The 20873-nt window shown below is 37.5% G+C and overlaps 1 protein-coding gene across 8 annotated transcripts in view; it reads left to right on the top strand.

The window, feature by feature from the left end:
* map7d2b (MAP7 domain containing 2b) overlaps window positions 1-20589 on the top strand; it is a 33950-nt gene extending 13361 nt beyond the window's left edge. The window contains exons 6-17 of one of the 8 annotated variants that reach the window (XM_088072129.1): window positions 2121-2210; window positions 5808-5897; window positions 7195-7289; window positions 8461-8534; window positions 9143-9351; window positions 10048-10186; window positions 11006-11186; window positions 11797-11901; window positions 12034-12097; window positions 14429-14573; window positions 15490-15767; window positions 16603-20589. In XM_088072129.1, the coding sequence (XP_087928255.1) occupies window positions 2121-2210; window positions 5808-5897; window positions 7195-7289; window positions 8461-8534; window positions 9143-9351; window positions 10048-10186; window positions 11006-11186; window positions 11797-11901; window positions 12034-12097; window positions 14429-14573; window positions 15490-15763 (1466 nt within the window). In that variant the 3' untranslated portion in view covers window positions 15764-15767; window positions 16603-20589. Of the gene's footprint in view, window positions 1-2120; window positions 2211-5807; window positions 5898-7170; window positions 7290-8460; window positions 8535-9142; window positions 9352-10047; window positions 10187-11005; window positions 11187-11796; window positions 11902-12033; window positions 12098-14428; window positions 14574-14909; window positions 15418-15489; window positions 15768-16602 lie in introns of those variants that run through there. The other 7 variants (XM_088072128.1, XM_088072127.1, XM_088072131.1 and 4 more) reach the window with 7 other exon arrangements.
* Window positions 20590-20873: the final 284 nt, after the last annotated feature.

Raw genomic sequence — 20873 nt, 5'->3', positions numbered from 1 at the left:
TGTACAAATTTGGTTGCATATCTATTTGTACCAATAACTACAAACAGTTTGCCAGAAAAGAAAAATATTCGGGCTTTGTTATGTTCCATACTTCACATAAAGTTACGGACTAAATGTAAGATAACAATGCACCTTAAAATAACCCAAATTTCACTTGGTTTCACACAGGACACAAACACCCATCTCCCAGCGAAAAGTCCTGTGTTTGTTTGACCCATCTCAACCTCCTCCCTTATATGGACTCTCGCTCTTAATACTACTTTTGTTTTTATTCCAATCAGCATTCGTCACATGATCGCAGCCTTCACAGCTATGCCGGTTACATAGGAATTACTACCTAACGATAATGTTTGTCATCTATGGATTCTGGTGCATTACTTTTCGTACGAACAGTGCATGAAAACATCCTGGAATATTTGCATTTGATGTACTGGTACAGCCATAAAAACATGGAATATTTCAACATTATATGGCCTAAAAAAGAGCTGTAACAAGCTGATAATGAATATGTATGACAGTGTCAGGCGGAGTGGAGTAAGATGATTCCTCCAAAGGTGAAATAAAAGTTAGAAAACAGGATGTTTTTCAGGGTTACACGATGCCTTTAAGTGGGGTGGTGTTTTTTAAATCGCTGGTGAACCTCTGAGTTTGTGAGTTGTGATTGATGAGGATGATTTTAAAACATCAGAGCCCACAGGAGTCACTTTTCTTCGTGTTACTGTACATTTTTTAATAGTTTTTCTTTACTAAGCAAACCAAGTCTGTGTTTGAAACAGACTTTTTCCTTAATTTCAGCAGCACTTTGGTCCAGAGTGAAATATCTCAATAGCATCTGAATGAATGTGCATGGTCCCCAGAGTATGAATCCTGGTGATTTTGGTTGAAACTCTGACTTTCCATCCAGCACTGCCATGAGGTTGAAATTTGTTGTGGTTCAGAGAGAAATGTCTCTAAAACTGTTTGGTGCAGTTTGATGCAGATATTCATGGTCTTTGCAGATGTTAATCGAGCCTCATCTTGTTAATCTGTCTGTTAGCACCAGTTTTCTCGCAACCGAAGGCCCTGTCTACACAGATATCTTTGAAAATGGATGTTAAAATAAAAGACCTTTAACAAAATATCTCTGTGCACACTGGAATGCAAAAATGACTTTAAATGCCCACCAGGCCAGTGAGTGGTGATACAAACTCAGCAACAATACACCGTCCTGTCTGGCAGACTTGAAAAGTTTCTCAAAAAGCTGTGCTAACAAAGTGGAAACAAATCGCCATTGTTGTTGTTGTTTTTGGAGCATGCTCAGTACACAACGCAACTGTGAGCATGCACGAAACGAGGAGATGAAGTCATCATTTCAGTGCTTTTACATTTCCACACAGGTACACAGTAACCAGAAAAATCTGCACCTTAAAAGATGTTTTAGGAGCCGTTTACACAGCAACGGCTTTTGCATAAAAAACATTAAACGTTTGTTGCGGTTTGGCCTTTCATTCACATGACAACAGCATTTTGGGGGCCTGAAAACGCAAACCTTTAAACCGAGTTTCAGAGTGTAAACCAACGCCTCCTCTTCTGTTGCCATGTAAACTGGTTATGCGCAGATCCTGTGAGAACGGTGACGTCGCGGCCGCACATGTGTTATGTTCCAGACAAATACTCGCCACGTACGAGTAGCATGACAACAAAAACAACAATACCGAGCTGAGTTTGTGCTGCTGACTCGACTGAGGTTATTAACAAAGGAAAGACTTTGTCAAAATTTCAAAATATTAAGTGTAGACATGGCCTTAATGTCTTTAATACCACGCATGTCACGCAGCTTCCCACGTTGAAAACACGTCACAGGTTTCTTTTAAAAGCTAGCTTGGTTTTACTCACAGCTGTATTGCATGTTGGCTCCACCATGTTTGTTAGAAACATTCATGTTGCATCTATAATCTTGATGATGATTCGGCATAACGAGGTTTTGATGTGTCACTTCTAGCTGGGAATCTTATGTTTTTTATGCCAGGTGTTGCTGTGTACGTCAGTGTGTGTTGCTGCCTATTTGTGCGTCGTTTGTTAGTGATGCGGGTGTGTGTGTAATGCTTTGCTTTCTCCGCTCTGCTTCACCTGCTGCCCAGGTAACCCTAAGACCCCGCCCTGCAATGCCATTGGCTCTGCTCAGCCCAATGAGCTTCCTGCTGCTTCCAGCGCCAGCCAATCCCGTAACGGTACAGACCACATGACTCTGTGTGTGTGCCACGCTCATGCCGCTGCCCCACCTCACCCTGAATCCTGCTGTCTCACCTGCAGCTGTTCCTCTGTCTCGCATGTGTGTGTAGACGTCCTTGTGTCGTCACATCAGCTGTTTTATCGTCTTGGAGTGTGTTTATGACGTGTGTGCTGGTGCTTGTAAAATCTTTATTTCCTTCTTACTCAGTATATTTACTCTCCTCTCTGAGTAAATGCAAAAACATGCTTCTCGTACACACTTCACAACATCTTTTCATCGAGACGCAGCTGGAGGGTTTCTGCATAGTTCAGACAGGTTTTTGCTCCAAAATCTAAACAACAAAACGTTTGTCGCTGCAGTTCTTTGTGTCACACAATTGCAGAGACATCCAGCAGCATTTGGGTTGGGCCGACACCCAACAAAGAGCTGGAAAGGAGACATCAGATGGAGGAAGCACACAGATGATTTTATTAATTTAATAGAGTTTAGATTTCTGTTTCCGGGATGTCTCTTTGTCACTGTGCCCTCTAGTCTGCTGAATGCATCAGATTAACGTGACTTGTTTAAAAAAAATAGAGCAAATTAGTCTTTTGGCCTTTAGTAGTTGTCAAAATTTCTGAAAGAAAATATGGTTTGAGCTGCCAGAAAATATTAACAAATGCAATGAAAGGTATTTAATGCATACTGCACAGTATGTTAGCATTGTGCTTTATTTAAAAAGATCATCAAATAATGAAACAACAAGACAACAAAATTCATGATAAGAAAAAAGGCTCAGCTTCCCCCAAATATTCTCTTTTCTTAACTAAACAAAACTTGAATGTTAGAAGTTTTTTTTCAGTGCACAAAAGAAAAAAACAATCTTCAACTTCATGACAAAAGGCAAATTTAGGGTATTAAATCCAAAATTAATGACAGATAATGAAGAAGATGAAAAAGACTTAAAAGTGCTTAAAGTCCTGCTTTAAGGCTTTAAGACGAACAAATTTAAGGATTTATTATTCATTGCACAATGAAATCCCCTTCCATGCTTCAACATTTATAAACAGATGTTAAAAATATTATATAAATAAAATAAACATGTAAAATTAGCACAGAGGGAAGAGATTAAAAGGAAAACTAAATATATATATACAGTTACGTATAAAATTGTAAATAAATAAAAAACTTTGGTTCTATAGTTATTTAATTTGGTTACACAACCTCAAACTGTGCCTGTTTAAATTGTGTGTGTGTGTGTGTGTGTGTGTGTGTGTGTGTAACAGAGAGAGAAACATTTGTGCTGTACAGAGGCGAAGTCACTTCCTGTTTGTTCTCCACCATGGGACATTATTATTTTGGAGAAATATGTGGGGAAGACAATGGGGAGAGACAAATAATTCCTTGATCCTGTTGGAATTTGAGCCATGAATTACACATTAAATGATGTTTGTCAATTTAAAAGATAATTATAGAAGTCAAGAAAGTCGCAGTTTTTCGTGTGTTTGTTACTGTGTGAAACCGGCCAGCGAGCTACATCTCTCATCAGGCACAATACGTTACTGATACAATACACCTGTGTGTTCCACACACAGGTGTAACGTTATATTACTTGATGTGTTTTATTCAGTAACTTCTGTTTTTGTTGTTGTTGTTGTTGTTTTAATCAGCTGGGAAACAAAAGATCTAATAATTGCTCACGAGTACATCAGTGAAACACACAGCCAGTGCAGCTTGAGTGAGACAGTTATGACATCACCTATGCAACTTGTGTCTTTCAAATTACATATTTGCATATTTTTATGCTTAAACAGTTTATATATATATATATATATATTTATATATATATTATTTGTCTCTCGTCATGTAAATGTTTTTAGGATTAAGGTCTCATGGTGGTCTACCAAGGGGAGGGATTTTGCCTTTCTATTGTTCATCATTTTCACAGCACAGACAGTATTTCCACTTCTCCTCTGTGGCTGATGAGTGTCTGGTTTGGAGCCACACACACACACACAAACACACACACACACCACACACACACACACACACACACACACACACGCACGCCCTTATCACAACAAAGGGCTGCTCCACTTCCTGTCTTCCTGGCCCAGGGTCGTGTTTAGTGATGCATACATATCATCCTCAGCAGGGAGTTCAGTCTATAAAACACCCTCCACACACACATGCACACACACACACACACACACACACACACACACACACACACACACACACACACACACACACACCATACATCATACCAGACATTTACCCTGCAGCAATCTGTGGAACTTATTAGACCCCACCTACACACCATGGATGTATTAGCTACACACAGGCAGAGTTCAGATCAAAACACACACACACACACACACACACACACACACACACACACACACACACACACACACACACAGCACCCACCAGACATTTCCAATCATCCCTCTCCCGAATTACAGAAGCAGCCCCTGCAGAAATCGATGTGTTTGGTTTTTTTGCACTTCTGCTGAACTGTTGCACTTTTGCTTTAAACCCGCGAGGAATTTCACCGAAACTCGCACTTTTACTGTACTTTTTAATGTACTAAATTGAGTCCCAGTTGGTGGAGAATAAAAATCTTTTATTATATAAATACAGTTTTAGCTACTGAATTCCAGAAAAACATGCCTCCAGCGCTGAGCGAGGATCCTGCAGTAGATGCTGAGATGATCATTAAAATGGAAAAAGGGCCATGAAGTCAGCCAGTTAGGATAATACACAAGAAAGAAAATGAAATAAATAAATCATAATTTGACTCGATATTATGCAGAAGCTCTAAGAAAAACATTCAAAAAACATGCTCATGCATGTAAAGAAAACAAAAATTGTGTTTTTTTGACACACAAATAGTTAAATAAACTGTTAAATCACTATGAAACAAGGACATAAACGATTTAAAAGCAGCAGCTGTGATGACAATCATGATAGAAATGTTCTAATTTTCTAAAAAATTCCAAGAAAGGATTGCATATTTTGATTAATTAATTGTTTAGTTTTTCCTCCAACAATATGTATGTCAGTCTATCTGACCCTAAAGTCAAAGAGGGCGTATTTTTCCAAAAGAGAGTAATTATACTGCTGACCTTAAGTAGTCTGAAATCTATCAGCGTTGACTGTAAAATTCTTACTCACCGTGCGGGATATGTTCTGCATAATACTTAAATAATTACTTAAATTAAAATTATAATCCCAGTCTCTTGATTCTCAGTAATCAGATTACAGTGTGCATGTTGTCACGATGCTTTCAGGTGCAGCAGGAAACATCTTCGTCTCGATTTAACGGCTCTGCAGCGGCTGCGTCTGTATCATCATCCTCCATTTCATGATGAAGCAGGCTGCTCTCAGTTCTGCTGCTTCATTTCTGCCTCACATCGCCACAAGGTTAATTTATTCAGCAGCCCGCGCCGCTTATCGATCAGCGGGATTATTTTCTGTGTGAGCCGGCAGTTTGTGTTTGTCGTGTGATTGGTGTTTAACATTTACAGCATCCTTCGATTCACACGCAGCAGGAGCAGTGCTTTGACTCACCGTCATGTTTATGTGTGCGTGATGTGTGTTTTTTTTTAATCAGTTGGTGACTTCCTGTCTCCACCCGGGATGGATCAGCCAATCAGCAAACAGCTCTCAAACTCTACAGCCGCCCTCCATTCACCAGAGAGAGGTACATCACAGAGAGTTCATATTCCAACACGTTCTCGTCAAATATCATCTTTTTCATTGAATCTACACATCTAGATATGACGTGCCCGTTACCCTCCTGTGTCTGATTTTGATGCTCTGGGACAGAGTGTCAATTTACACTTGTAAATGCACTGTGTCCTTTAAAGTGCACTTCCCTTTTCACAGTACAGAAATTTACAAAATAAACTTACAATGTTGTTAAAACACTTCATTTTAGGTTCAAATTTGGGCAACAAAAGCATGTGGTTCGGTTTAAAAAAAACATGGCTTGGCGTAAAATTCACACACAGAGAACGAGCAACAGGCTCCTGGGTGAAAGGCTGTTTGTTTAACCCATTCACTTCCCTTCCTGCCGCAATATATGGACCTTTTTTGCGCTTCATATTACGGTAATTGCCGGCGGGGTTACAAACTGCCGCCACGTAAAGCGCCTGTTTGCGTTGGTGTCTGATGTTGATGTCCACTGACAAATAAGCAGTATTTGACAAACTTACAACATAAGTAAAACACTTCATTTTAGGTTTTATTTCTGCAAGTTTAGGTGGTTTAGAAGTTTAGAAAAAAAATGCTTAAAATTCCCACTGGAAGCGAACACCAGGCTCCAGATATTGTCTGACCCATCCACAGCACCTCTTGCCCTCCCTATACTTTCTTGTGCTTAAATAGTTGTATATGAGTATCATCCTGCCACAAAAGGTGCATTTTTGTGTCTGTGTCTGACGCCGACGTCCACTGACAGATCGTCAGTGGGCGTGCCTGGTGCGTATTATACTACAATGAAAGGTGCTTAGTGTGGGCATGTGTGGCGTCAATATCTGCTGACAAATCTGAGGTATTTGACGGTTTGAGTTTGTGCTCACTGCCTCCAAAACTGTCACACCCCGTATGTTTGATACCACCACTGAAGGTGCCTCTTTGTGTCTGTCACTGGAAAAGTATCTGATGAGTTTGGAGTCCAAAACTTTCTCTGGAAGTAAAGATGCAGAACAGGTTAGAGGCCACATAACAAAAAATTAAAAATACCCGAGTGATTCTGCATAAAATATTGAAGGGTACAAGTACTAAAAGCTTTTAATTTCTCATAATTTATTTACATTTTCAACTTAAATTTAGTATATCTCTTTCGTTTATGTAAATATGTGAATGGAGCTGAATATTTTTGCTCAAATGTGTCCTCTGATTTTCCTCGGTGTGTGTCACCATCATCGTGTCTGCATTTGTGTGTGTGCGTGTGTCGGTCCGTGACCCGTCAGTGTCTTTTGTGTCCCATCGAACAGCTTCCCCCAACCACCACAGACCGTACAGAAGTTCCTCCAACCGCAGGAGCATCGCTGGACTCCCCGAAGAAGCATCCAAAGCCAAAACACCCACGGTCAGACCTCACACACACACACGCACACACACACACACACACACACACACACACACACACACACACACATGCAAACGTAGAGAACTAGACGCCTCATTAACTGTGAGCTGCTCAAGACTCAAAGGTCACATTAACAAGTGTTATGAGACATTTTGTTTATTATGTTTAATTAGAAATATGTAGATAAATACACACACCTACACACACGCCTGCAGCTGCAGTCTAGAGAGTCAAAGGTCGTATTATGTGCAGATTGATCTAAATTTCTCTGTAGAATTACTGTAAAACACGTTTGTGACTGTTTGTTATTAACTTCTGGGGTTCCTACTGCTGTTTTTCCTTCAAAATAAGATCACGTTTTTAAAAAGAAAATGCTGCTGTGCTTTTTTTTTTTGTCATCACTGAGGAGGATGCAAATATTGAAATGTTTGTTCGACTGACTTTTTATTCCCAACACCATCACATGTTTAGTTTCCCTCATCATATTTTGTGCTGCACAGCAGCCCAGCAGGTTTTGTGCAGATTTGAGGTGATGTCTCTTAATGTGAAATGCAAAGTAAAAAACAACATTTTATCATCAGAATAAAGATTAGAAAACTGAGGGAGTCTGGTGCATAATCAGCAGTTTATTTGCATTTTATTCCCATTATGCAGCAGGAAACATAAGTCACAACTGGGTCTGTGGAGACGTAAAAATCTATTTAAGAGTCCAGTCTTAGACTGCTTTCACAAAAATGAAGCAGAAAACTAAACATAATGTTTTTTAACAGTGAAAATAGTCACATTTCTTTTTAGATCTGAACAGGTTTCTTGGGTGGCAGCTTTTTGAAGTCAGTACAGCAATTTATTTGGGTGTGAAACATGAGTGAAAGTACTTTATATACAGTACATATACTGTTTATATCACATTTATATTTCTGTGTAAACAGCTGTAGATATAGATATTTATTACTTCCCATCATGCGTCATATCAGGTTCTAATGTTGCTGATATACATTATAGTCTATTTATGTAGTTATGATGAAGTTTAAAAATGAACGCTGTAGGGAATTAATTAACAATGAGCATGGAACAAATGTTTAATAAAATACTTGATGTCATGGTTAACTGGTTGTTTATATGATGTGCTCTTGTTATTGTCGCATTAATATTTGTAAACATGATTTTACAGGGTGAGACTCCAAACGCACCCGCCCGCAGTTCTTCCTTCAGGGCCAACAGCAAGGGCCCGGCCACACCGAAACGGTACGAAACACACACAAACATACACACCTCACCTTGATTTTCAGTTTATGAAAGATGCAGGAGGACAAAATAATTAGACTATATCAATTCAGGAAGGGAACTTTTTTTGTAGCACCTTTCATACAAGAAATGCAGCCCAACGTGCTTTACAAGAAAGACATTAAATGCAGCAAGTGCTTGACATCAAAACACATAAAAGACAAAATAAAACCTGCATGTAAAAATAAAATAAAATCAGGGTAAAATACACAGAGTGCACCTTCAAATGGATAAAATCCACTTAATAATACTAGTAAAAATAAGAAAAAATAAAGAAAAAAATTTAGTGCTCAGAATGCAGAACATAAAATGGAAAATAAAACAAATCAAATATAACTCACTGACATTATTATTAAAATAAGCATAAAAACAAAGTATATAAAATGCATAAAATCAAGGAAAACACAACATTTTTCTTCCCCATGCTCTTTTTCGCACATTGTATGTGTGTTATAGTGGTTTTAAATATAAATCCGATTGTTGTGCATTTACATGAGCGCAGCAAATAAAAAATGAATAAAAATTCATGATACTTGAGGTGACCTGATGTGTTTTTTGTTGGTTTTTAGGGTGAGGTCAAACAGGAGTCGCCCCCAGTCGCCCTGCTCCCCGGGCCAGTACCCCCCCTCCCCGCACCGGCAGAGGGCCACCACCCCCGGCACCGACGACAGGGGCCACAGCGAGGTCAAAGGTCACAGCACCCTGGAGAGGAAATCTACCAAATCTGAGACCTTGGAGAGAAAGATCCCCAAATCCACCAGCAAAGAACTCAACGCAGGTAACAAAGCTACAGCGTGTTTTTCTGTTTGTGCAGCTGAATAAAATCTAAATGTTAGTAATTATAGTTTTTACTTCATTTTAGGACGCAGCACTATGGGAAGGCAACATAAAACCAGGTCGATTTGGCAAAAATAAAGTTAATAGTTATATACAAAAAAGGGGCGAACTACAAGAAAAAAGCCCTTTGGGTCATTCAACCTTCCATACATACATGTGCTATAAACAAAATATAATTAAAACCTCAACAACCTGAGCAAAAAACACCAACACAAACACATTACATCCATATAATAATGACCTCAAAAGCTTTATACTTTCATCGTTATCATAATCATTTAATTTGAAGTAAATTCCTCATATTTTGTTGACAGAAAGAGGGAAAAGCAAAGAGAGGCAGAAAATTTGAGCAACAAAATTAACCAGAATCTATTTCCTCTCTGTGTTTGTTGTCTGAATAGAAACTACATCAAAACTAAATTAAAAACACGTTTTTCTTCTCTGTTTTGGACTTCTGTCCACACTAAGCTGCTGTTTTCTTCACCTGAAAGCTTTTTTGGAGAGTAGAAACATTCGTCCACTCTTCAGGTTTTTCTGACTCCTCAGAGATTTGTCCAGACACATCTCTCTTTCTGTTTTGTTAAGTCATTCTGCACCACCGTCTCTGTCTCCACCGTCTCTGTCTCCACACACGCAGAGTCTCCGGGCACGCCCACGGGCAGGAGCGTTGGTGGGACGACGGACGCCGAGGAGGCGTCCAGACTGCTGGCAGAGAGGCGACGTTTGGCCCGAATACAGAAGGAGCAGGAGGAGAAGCAGCGGCAGGAGGAGGAGAGGTGTGTGTGTGTGTGTGTGTGTGTGTGTGTGTGTGTGTGTGTGTGTGTGTGTGTGTGCATTAGAGCTGAAATTGATCTCTAGCTACTCTGATTACTTATTAATCCTTCATATCATCCCTTTGTTTCAGCATCTCAAGTATGAGGATTTATGGTATTAATTTGTCTTAAATGTCTAAACTTCAGATCTTTAGATTATTATCATTTAAAGATGTTACCTTTAGATCTTAGAGACTGTGATGGTTGAAATTTTGTAGACTAATCCAGACATTATTTAGTGTGTTAATCCATAATGAAAATAATTTTTAGTTGCAGTCCTAAAATGCATGTTTACATGTGTATTTATGTAAGAATGTGCACACTCGCATGTCTCCTAATGGATTATTCCTATTTTGATATTAGTACATTAATATTGTATCATTATGTAAATTACGACAGCCTGTTAAAATAACTAAATACAAATGTTATCCTCTTGTATATTTATTTTTGTATCATTATTTTTTCTATTTCAGATTTACAACCCTTATAGTACTTTTCTTCTCTTTTCTGTCACTAAATTATCAAAAATCTAATCGCCACCTGATCATCACTTGATTTTTCCGCTTCAATTTTTTTAGTTTTTGCCACAAGTCTGACTGGAACTTTTGAACTTAGTATATAAAATACATAATACATGTGGAGCAACAAGCTTTTCTGTGACCGAGCACCATGATTGTGAGAATTTAGAGTTAAAACGGATTAATTTAGAGGTAAAGGGGATTTATGTCAGCGCTAGCTTTGTACAGTGGCCCAGACAGCTCAAACCTTCATGTGCTCCTGCAGGCAGAGGGCAGAGGAGGAGCAGAGGAGGCAGCAGGAGGCCAGAGAGAGGCAGGAGAGAGCTGCTCTGCAGGCCGAGGAGGAGCGAGTGAAGCGGGAGGAGGAGAGGAGGAACAGGGAGGACAAGGAGAGACGGCAGAAGGAGCAGAGATGGAAAGACATGCAGGACCAGCTGGACAGAGAGGTCAGCTCACAGTAATGTCTTAATTTTATTTCATTTTATTTTATTTTATTTTATTTTATTTTATTTTATTTTATTTTATTTTATTTTATTTTATTTATTTTTTTATTTTTTTTCATGCAATGTCTCTGAAGTATTGTGTGCTATCTGGATGTGATAAGATTGTTTCATGTCATATTAATATTTATTGTTTTGTTGATTTTGACACCAGAAACTATGAATTGTGTCCCACCAACTATTGAGTGTCAGCTTTGGTTTCTTTCTTTTTTTCTTTAATTTTTGAAATTTTCTGTAATGCTTTTATGTGATGCCATCTTTTAATTTGTCGTCCAGTTTGTCTTTTAATTTTCTGTTTGAATTTATCTTTTAATCCCGCTTATTATTATCATTATTAGTAATGATCTGTGTTAACTGCCTTTATTTTGTTATTGTATTTTTCAAACATGTTCCTGCCTCTAATCTGTTTAATTCTGTCTTAACTCTTGTCTGGCCTTTGTTCAGCATTATTGACTAACTTCTATCCTTATATCGCCTCTGAGGTTTACTGCCTTTGCTTTGTAAAAGGTGCTATATGAATGAAAGCTAGTATTATTAATATATTATGACCTTTCAGAGAGAGGAGGCCTGCCTGCGAGCCCAGAAGGAGGCTGAGAGGAAGAGGCAGGAGAGAGAGCAGCTGCACATCCAGGAGGAGCAGGAGAGGCTGCAGAGGAAGAAGGTTTTCACGTCAAAACATCAAATGGCCTTAATCATGAGTTATTGATCATCAAAACACATTTATGCAATTAAAAATCAAACAATGTAAACAAAGCGTACTTCACCTTTAGTGTTTTTGTGTCTGCTCTCACAGAGAATCGAGGAGATCATGAAGAGAACAAGAAAGAGTGAAGTTGAGCCTCTGTCTGCAGCTGCAGGTGAACTTTAAACACACACTCCTGTAACACACACCGCACACACAAAAATGTCTCCAATACTTTTATTTAACTATCAACATGCAGACAAATCAAACAATAAAAACAGTGCAGGAAACACGCTGGCCACGCAAACCAAATTTATCACCTAAGTACAAAACAGACAACATATATTATAGCCAACAGAACTGAGAATATCAATATCTATATACAATACATATATCTATCTATCTATCTCTCTCTCTCTCTCTCTATATATATATATATATATATATATATATATATATATATATATATGCATGAATAGGGAGACCTCAGTATGTTTTCGTTAAAATACAAAAACATAAGTTTTACGCAGGCTCAAAAAAAAAGCAAAAAAAAAAGATAGATAAATAAATAAAATGACATTGTACAAATCATTCTTCCAAAGTACCCAAAAATACCAGTATACCTAAAAAAGAGTGCCCACCTTTACACTTGAATCTGTGTGTGAGATGCTCCATCGGTATGAGGTCAAAAATCAGTTTATGCCGTTTTAGTAATGTTTTTTCAAGCAGCAAATGTGAGGATACTGAACAATCTTCCTCCATGTAAGCCCTTAAATTAGGATTACTGTATAGATTGTGTAGTATAAATTAAGTTACAGTATTATATTATGCCATGCTACTTGCAAATGAGCAAAGTCTGAGGTTCAACGTTAACATTAACATCAAAAATTAAATTTGACCCCAATAATCTTCAATATGGATACACGACTACACACAGTGCCAAAGCTTCCCGCGTCCACTTTACATTTTAAACACATTTTTGGTGAACTTGAATTCATCTTGTGTCTCAGCTGGAGGGTAATGTGAAATAGATGCAGTATCTGAGTTGCTGTTATTTCTTCTTACAAACGTCACTGTGCTCAATTTATCACCATGTTTTAATTATTTTTTACTTGAATATATAATGTTGTTAAAAAAACTTGCTGTTCCTCCAGTTGAATTAGTTTTCTGTAAAAGCGATGAGTCTCAGCTGCAGTGTGACTCAGCAGAGTCAGAGCGGCAGGACAACAGCGTCTCCCGGTGGCTCAAAAACGCAATAATAATAAAACCACTGCAGCATTTAGTAAACTCAGTGACATGTAGTCACGTTACAGCTGTTTTATTAGATTAGATTAAATTCAATCTGGTTAGATAGATATTTACTTCAAACATGTAAAACAAACAAACTAATAAAAATCGATGCTCAATGAATAGATTCAAACAAGCAACAAAAAACTGCAACTTTCATGTTCAAAAAGTGTGTATATGTGTATGCACCTGCACATAAACACATAATATATAGTTTATAAACAGTAATTCAAGTTAACAGATGACCACAGAAACACACCGATAACTACAGTGCTGCAAACTGAGCTACAAAACCTGCAAAATAAATCATGTAGAAAAAAAAGCATCAACACTAAATTTTGAATTTAACCTGTGACATTTTAACCCTCAGCATCAGTTTTTTTGTGCTGCATTCAGACACCTTTTACAAGCATTTAAACCTGAGACAGATGGTTTGATTTCTTTCAAAAACGTGAAAAAATATAATGAGCAACCTGGCAAGAAATGCCTTGCAAACTGCAAAAAAATTAGAGAAAGGTGACAAGGAAAATATCTGAATATTAGCTTAAAGGGATTATTAGATAATATCAAAAAAAAGGGAAAACTATCCAGAAATTTCTTTTAATTATATATATTTAAAATTATGTTACAGAAAAAGAGTAGTTATTTTTAGCACCCTCTAAAAGATTTTGTAAGTTTGTGACTTTATTGCAAAAATTATATTTCAGAGTTTAGGTGTGAATTAAAGGATACGGACATGATTTAAGTTTATTTATACAAATATATAATGATGGGATTAAGTGACTCATTGATGTGGTTTATGATCATGAGTTATTAACACTGATTGATTTTTCTTGGAATAAAAGTAAGATTAAAAAATAATTCAACAATTATTGCAAATGTTATTTAAAAAGAGCATGGATATTATTTAAGACAAATAAAATAAATGAAAAATAAAATAAATATTTTCAAAAAAGCAATAAATGCATTTAATAAATATGTGGCACAGCATGCTATTTATTAAATTAAAAATGGTATTAAACATGATGACACGATGTTTCCCTTTAAAGACAAAGATTGGTACCGGACATGATTTATGTCATTCAAGAAATTAATTCATTGGCTGAATTAACTAACATAATTTGTTTTTCTATTTATTTGAAATTTCAACCAAACGCTCGTAATATTATTCACCTTTTTCCGTTAAAACAAACATTTAAAGGACTGTATGTGTTGGCAGCGTCCGACGCGAGGCCAGAGGCTGCAGTCCCCTCAGAGGAGGACGCCGCGACTCCGGCTGAGGCCCCCGTCATCATGCTCGGACCCCTGGAGAACAAGAGCTGCGTGGACGAGCTGTCTGACGGAGTCCAGTCCATGGACGTCAGGTGAGACGTCCTTGTCCGTCTCTCTCGGTCTGTCTTAAATGTCCATGAGTCTCTCAGGTGTTTTCAGGAGTCTCTGGCTTTGTTCACTGTGCAGAACTTCATCCTCAGTTTCATTAGTTTTTAAATCATTTCAGCATCGACTCTGCGTGTTTTTGTGAATAGAACTAAAAGAATTACCAATATTTTGTATTTTTCTTCTTACTGCTTGTACATTTGTGCACAGTCAGCCAAGTTTTGTCTGCATCGAGGCGACTGCCCACATACCAATCAGCCTTTTTTGGCTTCTTTTCTTCTTTCTTCTTTCTCATTGTGATCACATTCTGCTCATCTCAACAGCCAAAAGTTTGTAAATGTGTATAAGGAGTCTAAAAATGTAGGGAGAAGATTTATTTTTGTCAGTAAAGTGGTGGCAAATTATATTATAATATATTTATTTATGTATTTATTTTTAGTTCATTTTTCAATGACATATGAAATCTGCTATTAAAAAGGCAAAAAAAAAAATGGGGCATCAGTGGCTGAGTGGATAAAGCAGGTACCCCATGAATAAAGGCAGTGTACTTGCCACAGCAATCTTGGGTTCAATTCCCACTCAAGGCCCTTTGCTGCATATCATCCCCACTCTTTCTCCCCCTTTCACGCTATTGATCTGTCTTATCTAATAAAGGCTAAAATGCCAAAAAAATAACCTTTAAAAAAAAGGCAAAAAGTGACAGTTAGATGTTGTGTTTATGAAAATAAACCCTGAAATTAAAAAAAATAACAACAATATTTAATTTATATATAAAATACGCAAACACAGGGACTGCTTTCATCCAGATCTCATTTTCTACCTCATAACGAAACCTAAAACTGTGTGTAAAATGACTCGCAAATTAATAAAATATTCTGTCTCTGTCACCATCGTGTCTTTAAGTTCTCCATCTGTCTCCATCAGTCCAGTGTCCAGGGACGAGCAGCCGAGCGCTCATGAGTTCTCGCCGCTCACAGAGGAGCACGTGATGGACCTCGACGCCCAAGGCCAGCGAGGACAGCGGCAGGGCGCCGAAACGCCTCCGTACCCCAAACTGCAGGCCGGCAGCGGGGTGGGAGACCTCAACAAGAACCTGCTGATTCAAGGGTACAGCGCCGCCTCCGAGTCCTCCCAGCTCATCCCCAGTGTCGGCCCGAGCAAACTGGACGTCCAGTAGCCAGGTACAGACGCTCCACCTTTGCTTTAATCAGAAACTGTTTACCTTTAGATTTTATATTTACCTTTAAGATTTGATTTTTTTTTGTGCATTTAGATTTTATATTTACCTTTTAGATTTAAAGTTTTACAGAGGGAGTGTCCTCATCACAGCGGCCGCGGGTTCTCCTTTCTCTCCCCTGTCATGGTCAATCTGTCCTGTGTGTAATTAAACCAAAAAAAAGAAAAAATAATAATTAAAAACTGATTTTCAGAGACTTTGTTTCCAGTTTTCTGGTGATGTTTAAAGAATGTCAATAAAAAAAGAATATACTGCAGCAACATTTTTATGTTAAATACTCTAAATATATTTTTTAATCCTCAGGAAAGAATACAAAATAATTCACCCCCCTGCTGTGGATTTAATCTTTGGCAAAAACTGTGATTCATAAGTTTTCATTCATTCTGTTAATGATTTTATTGCACCATGTAACATCCATGCTCAACGCAAAAATCCTCTGAAATTTTCATGTTTCTTTGTGTTAGTATTTCCATTTCTGTCTCGTCTTCATGTGCATCGTCCCCGGTGTATTGCTGTTCAGGTAGAAAAAGTAGACATTTTAAGTACTTATATATGTATTATATACACTCTGCACAGTGCCAGAAACAGGTAATAATAAAAAAAAGAGAAAAATGCAGTGAAAATTTGTCATAAATCAGGAGAAATTCTGGAGAATTGTGACCGTGAGAGGGTTATGAGCTGAGTATGATGCAAATCCACTTTGTACTTTGTACGATTAAAAACACAAAGGAATAAAAAGTAGGTCTGAACAGATTTCCATGCTGTTTTCTCTCTCTCAGGACCGTCTCGGGAGCTGGTGGAAACAGGAGGAACAGACCAAGAGACCGTCACCTCTGTCTGCAGAAACAACAACAATCATCATTTCCACAAAGGAACAAATGCCGAACAACTAACTTCACGTCTGTATAACAGTAAAGCTTCTGGCCACATTTTGAGGCAGCGCACACGGGCAATTTGGACTCAAAATACAACACAGTTTGACAAAATCATGCGAATAATGCTTAGTATGTTAAGGACAGGGTTATGTGACAGAGAAGGAGGTGGGGTCAGCATTGATGCGTGTCACGAAAGAGTTTAGGAAAGTGAAACGACTGTAAAACAAGGAAACTATGGAGGCAGAGAACAGCCGTGTTTGAAATTATTTTGAAATGCTGTTAATTATTTTGTCATCTTCAGATACTGAATCTCGTGTTCTTGGGAAAACAAAAGGCCGATTTCTCCACATAATGACATTATTTATTTATTCCGAGAAAACGACTTTTGTTTCCTTGAAATCACAAGTTAATTTTTTCGTTATCAAAACCCGATAACAGCTTTATGTTTGTCGATTCTTGACAGAAAAAAGGCCAATTTCTCAATGAGATAATTTATCCCAAGAAAACAACTTTTTTTCCTCTAGATCATGAGATAATTACTTAAAAATGAGCGTCTGGTTCATTTAATCAGACCGGATTTCAGCATCTGGCAGGTTTTTTAGGCTTGTTAAAAAAAGGACACAGAAACGTTAAAAAACAGTTTATTGTTTAAATTCAGAACTACGCAGTTACAAGTGTTTTCACATTTTCAGCATGTATTTTCTAACATTACAGTGTGTTTAGAAAGAAATCACTGATTTCACTTTACCTGGACTGACAAAAAATGCAAGTATGGCTGTTCTCGACTTCCATAGGAAACATTTGCAGAAAACTTTATTTATGCTATAAAACTTACTGTAACGGCTTGAGTTGCAGGTCAATGTGAGCCCAAATCTGCACACATCAACTAAAATTTTCTTCTTTTTAAATTTTTTTTAATTTAATTTTTTATTGGCAGCCAGAAGATTTACAAAAAAGACAATTATAAAAACTTTACTACAAGCCTGTTTTGACGATAATAAATCTCAACAAAATAAAAGGTAATAAATAAGAGTAGAAGCCAAAAGACAAGTTAGCAGGTAAACAAATGAAAGCACACAAAGATAGATACATAAAAAAGTTTATTAATATAATAAATTAACAAATAAGACGAAAAAAAGAGGGTGACAGAAAACATTATGGTTCAATTTCCATTAGATTCCTAATCAAGACTGAAATTTTCATTCACAAATTACATTTTTTTTTACATGACTTTTTTGTCCCAAAACAATTTTGTTTTTTTTCATATTTTCTATTTGAGCCAGTATTGCCCAGCTGCACTGCCGCAAAATATCACTCGAGTATCACCCGCTTTAATATCTCATCCCCGCTTTTGTAAAACTCTGTAAATAGATCCGACTGGGTGGAGGAGTCGGGGGCGGGGGGCGTCTCTGTAGCAGTTTATCTGGAGGGGGAGCCGTGAAAAACGGACGCTGACGGTCGTGTGAATCGCGTGTAGCATCTCCGGTGAGGACTATAGCTAGTTGAGCTGTTAATGGTTGTAGCTGTACTTGAACAGTGTGTGGGAGTTTCTCTGTCTGTCAGTGTTTCTGATGGTGTGTTTATCTCTGCTGCTGCTGCTGACAGCGACTCCTACTTCTGTAAAAAAAAAACAAAACACAAAAAAAACTTTAGATTTCCTGGAGAAAAAACATCGACCGATATTATAACCCCGCTGTCGACCCATAACACTTAGCCTGTCGCTTTGGTTTCCCCGCTGCTCGTCACCTGGTTGATGGACGTTTTGTGGAAGCGAGGACATGAAGAAAAACTGGGACAAAAAAAAGATTTTCACCCACAGGTTGGAAAATATCCACACAGTGTGTTGTGTATTTGTCAGGCACTGACTGTAACCACGCTAGCTGCAGTTTATAGTGTGCACTCACAGTAGTTGTGTGTTTCACCGCTCTGAAGACGCTCGTATCTCCACCTCGGCTAAAATATACCTCACCAATTCAGAACAGTCTGGTGTTCAAACAGGCGTCACCACCTCGCAGCTCATCACCTCCGAGGCCTTAAACCTCTGTGCAGCCAAACACGCCCTCTGCGCTCAGACCGCCTCATCCAGCATGTGCACTTCTGCTGTTTAAAGGCTCTTTACTCCAAAAAGATCCTGAACGTGCAGAAACAAAAACTACAGATATCCTCTGAGCATTTGATTTCAGAAAGAAGTGTGGGAAAAATGAAATTATTGTCAACGCAAGGTTTCATTATCAGGAGGATAAAGCATGAAATTACCCCGGGGCCGCAGATTTACTGATGAGGGCCACAGCAATGATTGTAGAAAGACTGAGGTAATTAGCCAACCAGACTCTGTGCAATATTCTGGGTATTTAAGGGGAATCACATTTTATTTATTCAACTTTTTAATTATGTTTTATCTCCCTACAGTATGGTCTGGTGCCAGTCATTCTGGTGGAGAAAACTAAATTCCTGTAGTTTTTTTGAAAAAGCTTCTATCCAAACTCTGTAAATGTATTTATTTATTTATTTTTTGGGAAATCACATTCTATTTATTTACGTTTTTTTTAATGAATTCTATTTTTCTGTGGTTTAATGCCTGTTAAATCAGTCTGGCACAGAAAACTAAAGTCATTTTGCCATATTTTTTTTAAACTTGCAACCAACCAAACTCTGTGCAACTTTTGGATCATTTAAGTGAAATCATGTTCTGTTTCTTTAGTTAATATTTTAGGGATTTTTATTTATTTATTTTTATTTTTGGAGAAGAATACTAATTTATTTAATTGTTTATTATAGCATTCACCAACCAAACTCTGTACAAATTCTGAGTATTTAAGGAAAATTACATTTTTAAATTTTCTGTTGTATATATTTTTTCTCCATAATTTATTTTTTATTTTTTACTTAAAAATCCTCAAAAAATATTAGAATCAGCCTTGACAAAAATAACAGCATGGGTAATATGGTTTGGAAAATACTATGTGCCAGGTATTTTATTTCAGTGACAAATACTGGATTTCTTTGATTTCTTATTTTGTGATCGATCTCCTTCAAAACAGTCAGAAAATATTTCAATCAGCCTTAAAAAAACAAACTACAACTTGCAGTATGCTCAATGTAAACTCCTTTTCTTGCGATAAATTAACATTTGAAAATTTTAGAATATATTTCCTCAGTTTGCCACCTTGTTTATTTATATTTATTTTGTGCATAATTGATGCATATTCCTTTTTAAATCTATTTAAATTGTGTACTTGAAAGTCACAAAAAGCTGGTGGTGTGTTTGCTCTTGCAGGTTCATGTATGAACTGAGTCACAGGGACTTTTGAGGGATGTAGGTGCAAAGAAAGTTCTTCTTATTGTGGAAAAGCGGCTCTTCTGCTCCTCTGAGGTGCCACGTTGAGGGGAAAAACGTTTCCCCGTCACTGCTGCAACCTTCATTTTATGTTTTCACTCTGCTGCCGGCCTCCCTCTCTCCATGTTAGCTCATTATTCCTCCAGATTCTGCTGAAGCTCGTCGTAAGAGGGTCTCCGGGGTCCCACTTGTATATGAAGTAAAAATAAAGGACATGATGTTTATCCCAATATTACTTAACTCTGTGACACTGCAGCTTGGTGGAATATATCATTGTAGACGTGGTGCATGGATAACTGCTGCAAAAGAACAATAAACTTCATCAAGCCATTTGTGTCGGTGAGCTGGATAAATAGATGTATGATAACGGCAAACAGACGGCTTTGGGTGAGGAAATAAAGGGCGCGTTTAAGATTTCAACCTGCATAAGATGTTTAATCTGAGACATTCATGACAAATGTAGTGTAGAGCTCAATGCAGCCACTTTTATTTCTCATTATATCTCACTGTGTGTTGACTTTATGCTGCACTGAAATTAAAACTGACCTGCAAAAGCTGAAGTGAATAATTAATTTTTACTTTATTTTCATGCATTTTTTTTAAAGATATCATATATTTATGCTTAAACATATTTACAGATTTTTAGGAACTAAACACAACTTCCTGTTGAGCTTTTTTAGCTTCAAAAATAAAAAAAAATCTGCAGCTTGTTGGTTCACCATTGGGAGCGCTGACATGACTTGACCCACTAAGGGCAATCTGATAATATTTCCAAAAATGATTCATTATAAATTAGCCCAAATATAAAACTTCTCAATACTTTTTTTTTTATTAATGT

Source organism: Plectropomus leopardus, chromosome 21, assembly GCF_026936395.1.
Source record: "Plectropomus leopardus strain MGB_pleo_1.0 chromosome 21, ASM2693639v1, whole genome shotgun sequence".
Taxonomy (NCBI): Eukaryota; Metazoa; Chordata; class Actinopteri; order Perciformes; family Serranidae; genus Plectropomus; species Plectropomus leopardus.
The sequence above is the reverse complement of the archived record's forward strand: the minus strand, read 5'-3'. Positions and strand labels throughout refer to the sequence as shown.